Source organism: Leguminivora glycinivorella, chromosome 7 (genome assembly GCF_023078275.1).
Source record: "Leguminivora glycinivorella isolate SPB_JAAS2020 chromosome 7, LegGlyc_1.1, whole genome shotgun sequence".
NCBI lineage: Eukaryota > Metazoa > Arthropoda > Insecta > Lepidoptera > Tortricidae > Leguminivora > Leguminivora glycinivorella.
The window spans coordinates 25,018,619-25,036,613 of NC_062977.1; the positions used below are offsets into that span (position 1 = coordinate 25,018,619).

General features: G+C 36.3%; 2 protein-coding genes across 3 annotated transcripts in view; one reads left to right on the forward strand and one right to left on the reverse strand.

The window, feature by feature from the left end:
- Positions 1 to 17,995, forward strand: part of LOC125228167 (protein tiptop) — a 478,035-nt gene that overhangs the window by 360,439 nt on the left and 99,601 nt on the right. The window lies entirely within an intron of this gene.
- LOC125228168 lies at positions 14,866 to 15,748 on the reverse strand. The gene is made up of 2 exons (XM_048132626.1): positions 15,182 to 15,748; positions 14,866 to 15,065 (listed from the first exon to the last, which is right to left on the reverse strand). Exons 1-2 carry the CDS (start codon positions 15,591 to 15,593, stop codon positions 15,031 to 15,033), a joined length of 447 nt encoding a protein of 148 aa, XP_047988583.1. The 5' UTR covers positions 15,594 to 15,748; the 3' UTR covers positions 14,866 to 15,030.

Genomic DNA, 17,995 nt, shown 5'->3' on the forward strand with positions numbered 1-17,995 from the left:
CGAGACAAATGAACGTCAACCCTTATAGAACGATTTTATCATCACATCAATAACATAAACAACAACATTTAAGTCAAATAAAACTCAATATCGATATATCCGGCTCGAAGGACCGTTTGGTCCTTTGCAGCATTTTATTGAGGCCACACACTTAGCTCATTTCTCTTTCAAAAAGTCGTATAACCCTTGGAAATTCCTCTATAGATACGTCTTTATGTTTTTTAGTGGAATAGGACTTTCGCGAGTCGAACCTGCACCACCTACACTTGTTTACCGCTGACCAGGCCGATATATTCCGAATCAAATTGTGAACTGATCATCGTGTCACACCTACGTCGGACATCGAAAGAAAGCCATCCCAATATGGACCGTATTGGCTAGTCATAAAGATGAGGCATCTATGTGGGTGTGTCGAATAATTTGCGACCTTTTAATCTCTGGTACTTTCAACTCGAAGTAAAATAAATACGTTTACAAGAACGCCGTAAGCGCGCATGTTTCGCTAGTTACTTACGTCGTTATTCTTTTAGATTTGTTAGTTGTCTTATTTTATGTCCAAGATTTCCGTATTGAAGTTATTCCATGTTGTCGATGTCGCCTAGTTGAGTGAGCTATAAAATACATATTACTTAAAGGGACTGATGGTAATCTTTGCAATAATCATGTCATTTTTATTGGTATTTATTTTCTGTGGTGTAAAAGGTAGATATTTATTGTATTTCCTCTTAAATTATCAATAACTTATCATAAATGTAGCGATAGTATTACGATACATGTTAAATCCACCTAAGAAAAGTATACAACTTATTAATTAGTATGTAATATTTTCTGTATAACAAACGCTCACTTATGGAGAATAACTGGACAAGAACCCGTACACGAAGAAATCCAGACGCGGAAATGACATTGGATTGGATATATCCTCAGAAAACCTGATATCCACCTCTCCAAAATGGGCCTCACCTGGAATGTACCCGGAAAGCGCAAACCATGCCGCCCTAAATCGACCTAGCGTCGTTCGGTTCAGCAGGAGATCAGGGTGGGGTGGGAGGAGGTTACCCAAACTGCCGAAGACCGGAGTAAATGGAGAAATATGATTCAAGCCCTACAGCCCAGTAGAGGATAACAGAATGCAAAGAAGAAGAAGATGAAAAATATTGTGGCACTTAAATTTATACTCGGCTTTTTTCGGCCTTTACGAATTTCGATAAGTGCCATTCGGTTTGAAAACAGCACCAGCGTAGTTTACCTGTTTCCCGCTGCATATTTTTGAGCAGTAGTTCTAAACGTACGTATAATATTAGGTTTCCTTTGTCAGTCTTTGTTTCATAAAGTTAATAATAAACTGTATTCAACCGTCAAGCCGTGAATAAGCGTGCAGCGGTACTAAGAGAGTTGAAGTCACTCAGTTGTCACGCGAGAACCAACCAGCAAAGTAAAATAGTTTTTTCAATATTTAATTTTTTTTTTCAATTGGTTTCAAGAAGGGCAAGATATATTTGAATGAACAAGTCAGATTTTAGTTGTATTTTTTTGAAAACAGAAAAAGAATGGAAGTTCTTACAAATATTTGACATTGCAAGAAACAAAAGACTAAATAATTAAATATGTGAAAATAGGCTCCAAGCCAGAATGCAAAAGCACCCGTCACGGTCAGAAGCAAGCTTTCTTAACAATGTTTTTCTATAGGAGACACTATCCAAATCTTACATCACATCACTCACAGAAATCTATGATCATCAACTCATTGGCTGACTTTCGTTTCTTTGAGACGCGCGACTTTCATCTTTCGGACAATCTACATCGTTTTGACATCGGTGTACTTTTGAATGGCCTGCTAGCAGTATTGATGCTGATACCGGTGTTCTTTTAAATGGCCTCATCATTTTATCATTCGCCTACCCTTATTCCAGTCATTTGTGATTGGCGCAGCATGTCTTCTGCTTCCATACCTCGGGATATCGTCCGTTATCTCACCATTCACTTGGTTTCACTTTATATCATCTCTCACGCGGTCCATCCAAATTTTCCTCGGTTTTCTTTTCCCATTACTTCCATCTACATTCATTCGCAATACCTTTCTCTTTACACGATTTTCATCTCTTCGCATCATTTATGCCCATCATCATACCAGACGATTCGCTCTTACTTTTTCTACTATCGATGCAACTTTCAGGCTTCCTCTTATAAGCAGCTGAAAGGATCTTGGCAGGTATTCCGTGCACCTTACATGTTGATACTGGTGTTCTTTTGAATGGTCTGCAAGCATTTTAAAGGATCTTGGTATTCTGTGCACCTTAGTATCCCTGCGCGTACGCATCAATCACTAGCCGCCCGCGGCCGCGGCGATGCTTTGCAGATAGCATGATGCGATTAACCGTGAACTTTTTGTTGCGATTTATACAAGAATTATACACTGCACCTGGGCAGGGTTTATAATTAAGATTGAGGATTGCTATTGTCGATCGAATCCATATTTTTAATTCTAGTTATTTTGCAAATACAAAAATTGTGGCTTTTCAAAATACTAAGTCAAATAGCTACAAGTGAAAATCAGTCAATGTCAATTATAGACTGTGGCGCATCAACTCAAAGTCTCAAATGCGATGATTATTTTTTAGACATTTTAGAACTAAAGTAAAGAGTAACATATAAATAATATGCATTTAAAGGTTAATTAAGGTAATTTCACACATTATTATAATTTCAGATGGAAGAGACCTTATTGAAATTAAAGCAAAGGCATTCTTCTATTCTATAGCTATGATGATGATTTTATTATAAATTAAACTAAAAGCGCTTGATAATGACATAGGTCAAATGCAGTGTTTTGAACATTATTTATCATGAGTAAAAAGCTAAAACAAACAACAGTACGTAGCAGAATATAATATAAGGCTGAAGGTGTCTAAATTCTTAAGTTTTACCTCTTAACTGTAGCTCATAAGAGAATTGAAATCAAAATTTATTGGCGAATTTAATAGGTATTCAACTTTTTATAAATAACAAATAGTGGAATGCAATATCTAGCATATAATGACACGAATATCTACGACATAATGTTTTGACACTGGCAACAAAGCAGACGTCATTCATATAACCTAGCGGTTTTAAAAATGACACTCTATATCATCATGCGATAATCCCAACCACAAATAATACGAGTAAATGTTACATATCAACTTCAAGTCCAATATTTATTAGCATTTCAACATATCGTACGAAGGATTAATCAGCCCGACGTTATTTCATTGAGCAAATTCCTGGTACATCAAAGAGTGCATTTAACCAACCGATTGGTGGACTTATCGCTCGACTGATCGCTAGATCGGTCAGCTCCTTGTCGCGTTTTAGCATTGCTTGGTCAATTTTAGCAAGAAGCAACCAGAGTAACTGGGTACTTTCAGAGGTGTGAATTTTGAAAACAAAAAATCAAGAATTATCTTCATCATTTTCATAGATTTTTAATCATAATTTAACCTTGCAAAAGGTAGCCCATCAATTACGGTTGCCTAGATGATTATGTTATAGTCACGAGAGGAGTTGTCTCTCACATTCAGACGCTGTTTAAATCATCTGTCAAGATTTACAAGGCCTTAATATGATGATGATGATGAGTTGATTATGTATTTAGTCCAGTAGAAGTATAATTTATAACAAATTCTAGGTAATGTCTGTCGGTATTAAACGAGTCTGTGCAAACAATTACACCCTGAAAATAACTAGCTAAGCAAGTACTCATACCAAAATACTGATTTAAACTTTCACGATTATTATTACAATTATTTTTAAATCGGGACTTAGTCTTAAATAGATACAGTAGATACAGAAGACTATCCTAGACCACGGGGACAACGCCGTCCCTAAAACGTTGAATGTCAGTTTAATATGTAGTCATACGCGATTAAGTCCCGATTTAACCATACCAATACTCACACCAATATAACAGATTACCGCATTAAAAAAAACATTATTTGTTAGGAAATTAACTTGATATCCAATCTTCGATAGCCAATGTTCTTCACAATCTTACATACATACATACATACAATCACGCCTGTATCCCATAGGGGTAGGCAGAGCACATGAAATCTTGCCACTCTTGGCAAATAATAAGTTGAAAGAAAACGATACACCCCAATGTTCTAGGCGTCTTCACAATCTTATACTTATAAAATGATCAACAACTATGACCGAACAGTAAATGTCTCTTACCTTAGCTTAACCCCCGTTTGAAAAGCATTCGCAATTACACCCCTTGGCTGTCTTTCATTCCAATGCCTTTCGCACTTGACAGTCCAGTCTAACCAGTATCCACCAATACTCCATACCTTCTACTTACTACTGATCTACAGACCAGCTTATACTAGTTCTTCACATTTCTTTCATACTCTAAGACTAAGACCAGGTACTACCCTTTCTCCGATACTTTACATTTTCTACGGATCTGTAGGCCAGATTGTACTGGTTTCTGATCGTTTTTGCAAAGGCCTTCGACAAGGTCTTGCACTTTTTGCATCGCCGCCGATCAATATGTCTGTCAATGTTGTTTGTTTTGTGAGGGCTCGGTGTAAGATGTGACACGTTTGTGTTGCAGTTCAATATTGCTTGGTTTTTGAAAGGTTTTGTTTACCTTTGTTGCACTTTAACAGGGGTTAGTGCATCCCTTACGTCAATATTAAGTTTTAGCTTCGAAAATCCAAAATTTTACTGAAACATCAGAAAGGTCAAAGTATTTTTGACTGCTTAGGTCTAAGAGATATTTTAGCAAAAATATGATAGTTGTTTCTAGCAGGTTAAAGTGATAATAATTTATAAAAATCGTAATTTATTCGCGTCTGATGTGCCGATATATTTCATACTGTGAAAATTGAGATTGTTTATAAAGAATTATCATCTTGGCTACAGTCAGTATCAGTTGTCCCCAGTGTTTAATGCTTTAATATCTATAGATCTCTGTTTTTTGTTAGTTACAAGCTTTTATTCAACTTTCCTTGTTAGTATGTTAGTGTGCGTCAAAACGTAGAAGCTAAATTTGACCCACTTCCCGGTTCGCGATTGAGCTGAAATTTTGCACACATATGTAAATCACGTGACAATGCAATATTATGGTATCATGGAGCTGATCTGATGATGGAGCAGAAAGGTGGTCATAGGAATCCAGTCAAGAAACGTCGTATCCCCATCGAGTAAGGGGTTTTTAAAAACGTCTTGGAGAGTAGTAGATGGCTGTTGAAAGAAAGGTACAGTCGGCGAAAAAAGCTTGTGCAAAAAACTTATATTTCAATACTGATTGTCCTAGTAGGTACTAAGGTTCATTAATTTACCTTCCATATTAATTTGTTTTTCCTCACTTCCTTTTAAAATTCTCAAGAAGCCTCTAACCTTAGACGTGGACATGTAAAAGTAGATACAGAAAGATAATGCCCCCTCCACACCAGCGTTACCAAGCGCCCTTAAGATCGTTATTGAGAGTCCGGCGAGCCTCGAGAGCGTATGCAAATGAGTTGAGTGCAGTTTCTTAATGATTTGCTGTTCAGGGATTACTTTTCTGTCCTATAGCTGGGCACAAATGTGGATGTCACAAAGGTCTGTTTCATTTGTAATAAAGACAAATTCCTACTAAGATTTCAGACGAAAACTTAATTATTGCATATATGGACTTTATAACCGTGGGGAAATTTACCAGTACTTAATTTTTGGACATATAGAATGTGCAATGCGAATTAAACCGATCAAATGTTAACTTTTTTTGTAATTTAAGTAGGTACCTTTGAAGGGCTCTTCAAGTACAGCTTTTGAAGAGGTAAAATATATGAATATATCTAGAAGAGTCAAACAAATAAGTAGGCTTTAAGATCCATTTACTTTTAGATGACAGAAATGTGTACAGAAGAAATGCACTTGTGCATTGTAAAACCTTACATTCAGGTGTCAAATTCAGCTGCATTACCCATTACTTTGAAATCACTGATAATAAATAAATAAATAAATAATAAATAATTATTGGAACACCTTACACAGATCAACTTAGCCCCAAACTAAGCAACGCTTGTAATATGGGGTGCTAAGCGACGATATACATAGTTACATACTTAAATAGATAAATACATACTTATATACATAGAAAACATCCATGACTCAGGAACAAATATCTGTGCTCATCACACAAATAAATGCTCTTACCGGGATTCGAACCCAGGACCGCGGCTTAGCAGACAGGGTCACTACAGACTGAGCCAGACCGGTCGTTGGTAATACAATTAGGTACGAGTAGTGCATCAACAGATGCCCCCCCTCTATCTGTTAATCATCAGTTTCCAGTCCCACTTAACATAGAATTCTCATTTGAACATATATCAAAACATCTTTCCTTATTTAGCTGGGAATCATCTCCTACCGTCTAGTCAATAATCTATTAAAATTCACATCAGGCTAAGACCGGTAAATGGTCCGTCAATAAAGATTAACAGTATCAGTTTTGACGGAGCGACGTTGACGGCCGAGGCGATCAAGCTTTTGTTGAAACGACGGATTAGGGGAGTTATAAATGTATTTTTATTTGGTTTGTTTAGACTATTTCTTCTGATGATGTAAACAAGGCGACCTAAAGTGTGCTCTCTGGCAAAATAGTTTTTGTCCATGACTCAATGCTCTCTTTTCTCTTTTTCATGAGATAATTTAATATTTATCATGTGAAACAAAAAACATTTGTTCAAAATTTACCCTGGAGTGGAGACCTAGCCAAGATGCCACTCCTCGCCAAGATGGCAGAGAGAAACGAAATTGTTGACAGAGAATTTTTGTTATCTGCAAATGATTGTCATGTCTTTTCATTCTTCAAAGAATCTAGATCATTATTTCAACTAATCATAACCCAAAATGCCCTAAAATGCATATAATCAATCAATCAATCAAAGCAGTCAAAATATTCTTTATTAAATAGGCTTACAATTAGCACTTTTAAATGGTCAACAATGTACAATATTCATCTTATTCTAAATATCAGAGCAATTTATTTGTGCAATAAACAATATTGTTTTAAAACTACACTGGATTAATGAAATTATATCAATCTAAATTGTATAAAAAATATTTGTCTAAAATTACAAAACATCAATCATACCTGTTTATGTTCCCCATATTTCTGTAAAGTTATCTCAAGTCACGTAATGTTTATCCAATTTTAAGACCCCCAGAGTCGAGGACAAACACCTGACCAGTTTCGGAGCCAGCGCGAACAAACATACGAACAGGTCAGTTTCGGCGGATCATTGTCAGTGTTTGACATTGGGATTATGTGGATATGACTAGAATCAAGGTCATGGATAAAAATTATCAGTAATTTAAATATTGCACATGAGAGTAAGTTAAATCGAGACGGCTTGCCCGAGCGATTTAACGATTCGAGCTTGCAATATTTTTACGCCCCGAGTTATTCAATGTATATACAGTGAAAGTCTGTCTGTCTGAAATCTGACGGTTTAATTGTTCGTCTGATGTTTAGTCTACGTTGAAAATAACAGTGACTCTGATTTATTATTATTTCGACCAATTTATTTACAAATCTTCCAAATATTTGAAAACGTAAATAAATAAGTACCATGTACATTACATACTCAAGTACCTAATTTAAGAACAAAACAAGAAACACAATTAAAAAGTGAGTTAATCGTCTCTGAGAATGCAAAACCGTTAATTTCCTTAAAATAAGTCTGATATCATAAAACATACAAAAAACATGTGGTCAAAAAACAATTTCATCAACACTTCATAAAATATAGCTTTTTAACACTCATCGATTTAGACACCTAAAAAAGACCCACATTACTCATAAAAAAGGATATATCCACACTATCCAACGTTTAGGTTGATGGATGTTTGCTCAGCGTCCACCTGATAGTTATTGGGCCTTTATTGATATTAAGACGTGCACGTAATTATAATATTATTCATCATCTTTGAGCACAGCTCATAGAATACAGTGGTTGCACGGTTGGGAAAAATTAAAGATGTAAGGGAGTATGAATTGTAATTATCCAGACTTTTTCATCAATTGTCAAGCATATTTTTTAAGTAGTCGAAAAGTGTCTACAATTTAAGCTTAAAAGCGTAAAATCTACGATGAAATGTAGTTGAAATATCAAGCGTGTGGTCAACCCTACCACACTTTAAACACTGCACTCTCGTTGAACTCTCTGGCAACCTTCCTCACAGACAAACCATGTCTTAACCCAAGAGAGTTAAATACATAGCTGCGGGTTTCTATAAGTAACTCTTCCAGTTAGGCTCGATCTAGACCTAGAATAGAATGACATTTGTTATACTGTGTCCACCGCATTTTAAAGTCATCTTTTGGCCTTATATACCCCGGTCCATTTGACAGATAATCTTGTAAGTACATTATAGGAACCATTATCTAACATATAAACTGTCCCCAGTAGAGTTATGCCGTCTCTGAGAACATTTTCTCATTTTTCTGGGAAATATCTCTCACGAGAATATCTCTATAAGTAGCAAAATGAGAACGATCTCGATAACGAAACAACTCTAGCCTAGACCCTACCTTAAAGACTCAAACTTGTTTAATCTAATAGACCTATGTCATTTAAACACGCTTCTTTTATTCTCAATCAGTTTCGAATATTTTTCATAGACTGCACTGTCCATTATTTGCTGTACCCTGTTATTAATTCCGACACGGCTCCTCCGTCAATCATCCTCGACTGTTGTCAGGAAATTTGGAACGATCCCTCACCGATTTATATTTTAATACTTTTGGAACGGGTTTGTTTCGTTTTCATTATTTTTAATGACTGGTGTAATTGAATTGTTTAACGACGGCTACTGGTAAAAAAGTGTATAATTATGTTAGTTAGTGGTCACAGTTTTTTTTATATTACAAAAAATATATTGTTTATTAAGTAAAATGAAATATAAAATATTGACAACTACAAAAAAAACACGTAGTCTGGAACATTAAATTAACAAGAGTGACAATAATAGTCGATTGATTGTTAAAAGATGAAAATCACTTATTCGCGCTAAGGCCGTTTCTTCGGAATCCTTGTTTAGTACAGGATCCCTGATCCGTCCTCACATTCGATAGTTGTCATAGTTATTTTAATCAGTAGGTAAATCAGTAGTCTACTGAGAGAAATAATAAGTCTTTTATAAGGCGTATTCTGCGCCAAGAGCATAGTTTCGGGCAGTTTTCATAGCATAGATGCACCGATTTCATCATCATCAAGTAGAAGAAAGACTGACGGCCTAGCCACGACAATGGTCTGGTCTGATATCTTCATAGACCCGGTATATTTATTTATTAAAACCTTAGGTTTAATTTTTGTAATTAAATTTAATTTTATAATTTAAATCAAATGTAATTTATAATGCCATAGTTTCGTTTTCTTTTAACCCCTTATTTGCCAAGAATGGCCCTGAAGCTTTAGTAGTTTCATGTGCTCTGCCTACCCCTTTATGGGATACAGGCGTGATTGTATGTATGATTGTATGTATGTAATTTATAATTTTAATTTTAATTTAGATTTTATTTATTTCTAACATTTCTGACATTTTTATATCTTGACTTATAATTATATTTATTTGAATTTTAAGTAGCCTAGGACTTAATTTAATAGTAATATATGTATGTAATTCTAATTTAATCTGTGAGTTTTTATGATTTTACCTTGTAAAATGCTATTATAATATAAACAGAAAAAAAATGTCAGTATTGTCGCAAATATAATTTTAATTATTGAAACTGCTGGTAAATTATGTATTTTTTGAACTGTGACTTATTTATTTTAATTGTACTGTTATTTTAATTGGACCATATGTTGTCTGCAATAAACGGATTTTTTTTTATCTTTTTCAGAAACAATCGTTGTATCCTATCATAGCGTACTAGCCTCCTACCAAATAGCTTAACAGAGCAGTCCTACAATACGACGTCCGTCACTCACGACAGCTTGTTTACATAGTTTCAAACCGAAAGCGTGTCACTCACGCTGTTACATTATTGCACTTATTGCAAGTAGCGAGACGAATAGTCAGACTGACCAGTTCTTTACAGTTTGCGAATGTTATCAGAATTACCAAAAGAGCAATCTTACAAGAGCGTTTCTTTTTTTTCGCCACTTTTATGAAATGTGATATTTTTGAAAAAAAAATGCTATTTCTACTCAGAATCACCAGCTTTTTCAATCCTAGTAGTTAAAAAATTGTCCCATACGATTTTCTCTTATTTTGTTACCATTTTCCGTACATGTTGTGTGGGGTAACAAAAGAGGAAAGTAACAAAAATGTATGGAAATTCTGGGACACTTTTTGTCTCCCAGAGAGATTGAAAGTACTCGTGATTCTGAGTACAATTGACCTAAAATTCCCTAAAAAAATCAAAATAAAAGAAATGACAAAAAAATAAGAAAATATGCTCACAAAACGGCTTCGTTACTTCACGGCAGCAGCTTGTTTATGTAAGTGTACATAGTTTCGGACTGAGCTCACGCTACATCATTGACTCGAGTAGTCAGATTGACCGGTATGCAACTAGGCATTCATTGTAAGTAGCGACTACTTTTAACTCCCGACGCAAAACGACGGGGTGTTATAAGTTTGACGTGTCTGTCTGTCTGTTTGTCTATCTGTCTATGTGTGTCTGTCTGTGGCATCGTAGCTCCCGAACGGATGAACCGATTTCGATTTAGTTTTTTTTCTGTCTTTTTCTTTTTAGAAATTGTTAAATTTTTTTTTCATTTGCCAAAATGACTTAAGTTTCTACTAAAAAGGAGGCGCTTAAGACCGTTTGTAAGTGGACTGAGCAAAATTTTGTTCAAATCGGTCCAAAAAAAGGTCTCTGTTGACGAAAACATTGAATTTGTGCCAACGACAGCCCAAATCTGAAGTCCATTTTGCTCTATCTCTTATCGTTTCCGAGATATATACGTATAAAGTCTTGAAAGTGCGAAAAGTTAACTTTGCCATCACAGTCGTTCAGGCGCTCATGAGTTCTTTGTATGGAAAAGTCGAAAACCGACTCGCACTTGACCAATGTTCATAGAATGTGTTGTGGTTTTTTACGCGGGTCCGCGACTGACGACGTTCGAATGTTTTGTTCGGAAATGTTTGAGGGTGGTTTCTTTGAAACGTCGCCGGCGGCGGGTGGTTCGACGGGCGAAGATCACACGCCGCACGCGACGGTCTGTATTCGTTTTGTACAATAGCAACGGACGGCGGGTGGCGTCTTGATATGGAAAATGACTGACTTCACTAAAGACAATGATGAACTCATTGAGGTAATACTAGAGAGGACACTGCGAGCAAAACGTTTGCGCTACAAACATAAGTCCATTGGACTTATGTCTCTGCCTGCACACAAATAAAATGTAAAAATGCCTTCCTGCGCAACAAGATGCTGTTTAAGCCATACGAGAACATCGAATAAAACTGACGTGTCACATTTCATCGGTTAGTATACACGCTATGTTAATCGATCTTTATTTAAGTAATTATTTCAATGAAGGGACGCGCTCCTCAAACGCGAAGCTATCGCTGCCATTTTGTTGAACGAAATCATAGATTAATCGCATCATAATCGCACAGACTTGACATGTAGGTAATGAAGTATAGTAATTGTGATTATATTCTGTTTGTAATATATAAAAGAGAAATGTTAAATTTATTTCACGTTATATTTATGAATACTACACAGTTCTAACACGAGTTGTAATCGATATTTTCATACAATAATAACCTATGATTTTCTTCAAGGGCAATTAAAGTAGGTATATGAAAAAAATCAATAATGTATTTTTGTTTCACTTAGTAGAACTTAAACATAGCACAATGTATGATAGTGCTAAAATTAAACTACTTACCCCCTTATTCATAAACGTTCACTAAAGTTATCAAGCCGATAAAGTTCGTTTGTCCCTTTCTATCACACCAATACGCCGAAAAGGGACAAACGAACTTTATCGGCTTGATAACTTTAGTGTGCGTTTATGAATAAGGGGTTAGTATTTTACAAAAAGTATAAAAAAGGTCTACACTAAGAGTGTCGCGTCTAGGTGGTCATTGGTCAAGTCTTACTCTATGACACGGTACCTCCCCACGCATGCGCCGCGCGCTGCCGGCCGGAGCACAGACTTTGTTTGGGGTGTAATTTCTAGTATGTTAGTACATAGTAATTCAATGGATGAATTGTACTTCTGTGAACTGTTTTCGATATACTTAATCGAATATATGATGTAATTTTTTCTTTACTACAATGCAAGTGTTTGAGTACCAAGTTAAAAATTTCACTTTCTTTTTGCCGGTTTCATACAAAAATATCGTTTGACTGTCTCTTTTTTTGGGTAATATCAATATTTATATGGACGGATTAAGTCGCGTATAATCTTCTTCCTCTAAGAATTACAATGTAAGTATTTTTGCATTCATTTTGATCAGAGCACAACACAACAGTTCAAAAATCAGTCTACCAGAGCTTCTGAGTTCCGTCGCCGACGACGGGTGACCAAGGGTCTGAAAACCCACGCACCCGCGACCGACAGCGTGTGGCACAGCGGCACATGCGGCTCACATCCAAACGCCGCCGGGCGCGTGTGACGGGCCAGAGAAACCAGGGCCTTAGGGCTAGGTGATTATCGCCGCGCCGCAGAGGACGCGCTGAGGGGGGGCGGTGCCTACAGCAGTTGTAGTTGTATGCATACCTAGCTCACGCACACAGACGCGTCCGCTGGCGCTGCCAGGGGCGGCTCACTCCGCTATCCTATCGCCGCGCTACAAGTATATCCTGGCGGCCGCGAGCTGTGGCCGCGAGTTTGCGGCCTACTCAGGGGTGGCGCACATTCTCACGGAATGCACGTTCGCACTTTCTATTGTTACTTTACGTCGCGAGGTTTTTTAAGCGATGTCCGCGGGTGGAATGGCTAATAATACTTAATTAAATAGACATATTGAATAAAATAAATACCAAAAGATATTCTTATACAGATCTACTACTAATTAAGTCCCACGGAAAAGTTCAATAAGGATTGTGATGTTGGAACCTTGAACAAAAATATATAAATACAGCGTATATACCTAGAAAGTACTCAAGACTTGAATATAATAATATAACATTTAATGTGAGTATTAATTCGTTTGGATCCATTGGTAACCCTATCACCGGACGCCGCGCACGTGCGGCTCGTTTCTTTGTAAGAATGTTGTAGGTATTTAAAAAGGGGCATTTCGGAAAAATCAAAGCAGTGGGCCTTCTTTACTTGTGCTATTATATATTCTGTGGCGCCGCGCCGGTGTCCACGTGCGCTCTCTGCAGTGTGCGCTGCCGCTGCCACGAAACGTTTACCTACTCCGTGTAATACTGATAAAAGAAAGTATTGACGTGAATTCACACGTTTCGGAAATGACTGTAGGTATTTTAAATATTTTAGCACAATATGTTTTTTGCCTCTTATTGCCTATTATACAATATATACATACCTACTATGGCAACTCTATCACAGCGCAGAATATGCAGAAGCCACATGGTGGTCTGCGACAGAAACTCAATAGACATTTTTAGAGTTTTTAAAATAAGTACCTAAGTAGGTACGTGAAGTAACATGGTAAATTAAAAAAATATCATCAGATACTTATTGCGAAGGTGTAAACAATTTCCTTCGTTTTGCCACATATCAATAATTACCTATCTATATTATAGTATTTTATGCAACTGGTGGTTAAAAGAGGTCAAAAAAGGTGAGTGGCGTGGGTAACAATTTGAGGCGAAGCCGAAAATTGTTAATAAAGACGCCACGAGCATTTTTTGACTCAGTTAAGCACCGTTGCATACAATACTTTTTCTACGACCAGGCACTTACTTTGAAAGAAAATTATAAATTCAACAAATGCCTACTTTCAGTCATCTTAGTTATCTAAGTGGACCACCTACCATTATGAATATGCAGTTTGAGTTAGACACTTCTGTTGGAGAAAAACAAAACACAAATAATTGAGTATGTGAAAAAGGTTTTTATTATTATTTAAAACTGAATAATCAAGCTTCCCCTCAGAACAAAAGATAACACAACTTAAGTGCAAAATTACACAGACACTTAGGATTATTTCAATCTTCCTAAAACAAAGAAAAATGGTTTTATTACTTAAAAATTAAAAAATAGGTACATATTTCACTTATGGAAGTGCAAATGCAAATTGTGTATGGTATTATGTGAAATTGTTATAGTTTGACCATTTCTTGATGCGGCAGTGTTAATACGGATATCAGAATTTTGTTGAATGATTTGAGATAACGATGGAGTTTGAGCTGTTTCTGTATCTGATGGTAACGGTGTTGGAGTGATGTTCCCATTTCTTGATGCGGTTGTGTTAATAGGGATATCAGAATCTTGCTGTATTTGAGATAACAATGGAGTTTGAGTTGGTTCTGTTTCTGATGGTAATAGTGTCGGGGTGATGTTCTTTTGATGGGATTCTGGTGCTGGAATAACAGGTACTAGCTCAGTTTCAGGTATGTAAGTTGTGGTTGCATTGTGTGGCTGCGTCTTTTCTATTGAATTCATCAGCAGATTTGATACTTTTTTCTTGTTTTGTATTGAGTTATCAACATAACCCTCTGCCACTGCTGTGGATTTCCATCCACCATGTCTTTTCAAATCCATAATATTGCCACCTGCATCCACTAGGAGTGTTGCTGAAGTCCTCCGGAAGCAATGGCCCGTATAAAGCTCCGGGTTTGGAAGGTTGAGGTAAGCAGCCATGGTTTTCCCCATTTGGCCAAAAGCATTAATTCCTATATTTTGCGCCACACACTTTCCACTGATGATTCTCACAAAAAAATTTTGGCTTGTACAAGTATTGGGCCGAAGGTTCATATATTTTTTTACTAGTTTGTAGTATTTTCCTGTAATCGTGAATGTCCGGTCTATACGATTTTTTGTGTTCATTATGTTTACTACAAGTGTATTATCAGCATCAAGGATGTGGTCAATTTTTAACATATGCAGCTCCTGTCTCCTACAAGCGCCCATGATCCCGAGTATTACTGCAACCTGAAAAAACAGCAGACATTGTAGATATCAATTTTAACAAAAACATTGTTGGTTTATGTATAATAAACTAAAATAAGCTATATGTATAACTTGTATGACAAAACAACAAACCTTACTTAAAAGATATGTATAATCCGGTGCATTGTCAATAAACTTTTGCAAGTCATCTGGTGAAAAAGTATGCGCTTTTTTTGCTTTGTAGCCTTCTGACTTCCTCTTCAAAAAAGCTATCAATTTAGCATACTGGGAGATATCCGTTCGGTGATGTATATTGAGCATGGACTTCAACTTGGAATATTCCACCCACATTGACGACGGTTTTAGTGTTCCTATTAAACTGTTGAAGTAAGCTAACAGCACATTTTCTGAAAAAGATGTTGTTTTGTACTCAGACCTCCATGACATGAATTTTTCATAAGACTTTTCGTATAGTCGACGGGATTTCGTAGGCAGCAAATTTTCTTTAACTGCTTCGGCCATCGCCGATATCTCCTCAGGTGTAGATAAAATAACTTCGTCGTCATCCATATTTAGTATTTTATAAGATAAGTGAGAAAATACACACTGCTTTATCAATCACAAAGTTTTAAAATCGGATAACCACGTTCCGATATTTCAAGTAGCCGCAACAAAACAAATGAAGTATGCGGGTGGCAAACATGAAAATAAAAGTGTCTATGGTATAGCCTGGCCACTAAGGCTGGGCGCACACGGAGGCGACATCTTTTGTCTCTGTCGTTACTATATGCGTCCAAGACAGAGACAAAAAATGTCGCCGTGCAACTGTCGCCTCCGTGTGCGCCCAGGGTAAGACGAATCGAGCCGCGTCGAATCGAGTTCTCAATTTCGGCCTCCTGTTTTTATTGTTTCTGTTAACATGTTTCATGTGCTGTTGGTTTTGCAATAAATAAATAATAAAATAATAAATAATAATAAATATTTTAATTTTCTACGATAAAGTGATTGGTTTGTTAAGTTGGTAGCAATGTATTTACTGAACTTTTTCAGCTATATCGTGCTACTGCTACTAAATGTTTTCAGGGTATAGACTAGATAGACTTGTTCTGTCATCTTTTATGTGGGGTTTTAAAGTTATCTGCACGACCTTGTAACTCAAGAATAACAGTACGGGAGTAGAAGTTAGTCGGGAGTGTTCTTAGCCATGTTTTATGAAAATCGGTCCACTATATCGCGGTCGGGGGTTTTTTCAAAATTTTAATTTTGTGGTTAGGTTATTTAGATGTGCGATTCGCTCATTGCTATAGGAATGTAGCCAGCAGTCAGCGCTTAAAGTCACTCAATGCAATGTTATGAACGCCACTAGGTGCGAATATTTTATTGCCAAATTTGAATTCCAGAATAGAATGTATGCTGATACGAATAACTTTGTCTATTATTATGTATTAAAGTATTTTTTTTTCTTCCTAAAAGACTCCGAATTCAGACTCGCTTTGTGCTATAGGAACATTTCACTCAGCGCTCAAAGTCACTCAATATTGAGTGCGCTAGACGGTACAAGCGAAAATGTAATTTTCTTCAAGATTCTAATGCCAGTTCTTACCGGAAAGAACTAAAAGCCCGATGTATGACAACTGTATTTGTGCAGTGAACATGTCTGATTTTGAATGATCGAAGTTATCTTCACCAGTGCGAGCCTACTAAGTGCAAATGTTTTTTTTTACACATATTAAAGAATCCAAAATGTTTATGCACTAAATTAAAGTTAAGTGAAAAATAAATACATACATACATATAATTACGCCTGTATCCCATAAAGGGGTAGGCAGAGCACATAAAAACTACTAAAGCTTCAGTGCCACTCTTGGCAAGTAAGGGGTTGAAAGAAAATGAATCTGTGACATTGCAGTGACAGGTTGCCAGCCTCTCGCCTACGCCACAATTTAACCCATATCCCACAGTCGCCTTCTATGACACCCACGGGAAGAAAGGGGGTGGTGAAATTCTTAACCCGTAAAGTGAAAAATGATAATATTTTTATCACGTTTCGAATAAGGTCTTTGTAATTCCGACTCACTATGCTATAGGAACATTTCCAGCACTCAGCGCTCAAAGTCACTTTCGACGTATCAATGAAAATTTTCGACAGTTTGCTCTCGAACGTTTTTGTAACTTCTCTCTTTTTGTTTCAGGTGAGTTTTGGTGTTACACTGATTACTGGTGGTAAGTTTTTAATTGTAAGGGCTGTAGTGTAGCTGAATTTCGGTACATCACGAGATATGTTAAGTATGCACGCACAAATTAGGACTTAGCGAAGCTGAAGTAAATAAATAAAATAAATAAATATGGGGGACACCTTACACAGATCAACCCAGCCCCAAGTAAGCAAAGCTTGTACTATGGGTGCTAGATACAGACATACTATTTAGATAAATACATACTTACATACATAGAAAACATCCATGACTCAAGAAAAAATATCTGTATTAAGCAGAAATGCTATTTGATGTAAATAGTATTTTATAAGCTTTATTTAATTTGCTTTTGTCATCTAATCCTATCCTCGTTTGTCATAAATTCATAATCGTAATCCAAGACATTACAATTAACCGTAGAAAGATACTTAAAAATTATAAATAGTCAATGAAAGTGTGCTTCAAATCAGATTTTATTCAGTCAAAGTGAAGCAGGACAAGAACAAAACACAACATCATATTATTATATAAAAAAAGTATCATCGAAACAACAAGTCCTAAAATAAGACATTAATCTCACTAAGGCTACACGCGGTGTGATCAAAAAAAAAACGTCTCCGGAAGAGACGGGAAAAATTGGCTTAAAAGACTGGCATCTAAGTACATCATAATTGCTAAAAAAAAAAAACACGCGTCAGGCAAGGCTATGGACAATTGACAATCATTTTTCAAAATATATTTTGAATTTCGAACGCATTTTAAATTTTATTTAGTGAT

Coding starts and splice junctions, on each gene's coding strand:
- LOC125228168 (XM_048132626.1), bottom strand. CDS start 15,593: ATGGATGACGACGAAGTTATTTTATCTACACCTGAGGAGATATCGGCG. Junction 15,066..15,181: donor GGATTATACATATCTTTTAA/GTAAGGTTTGTT, acceptor CTGTTTTTTCAG/GTTGCAGTAATACTCGGGAT.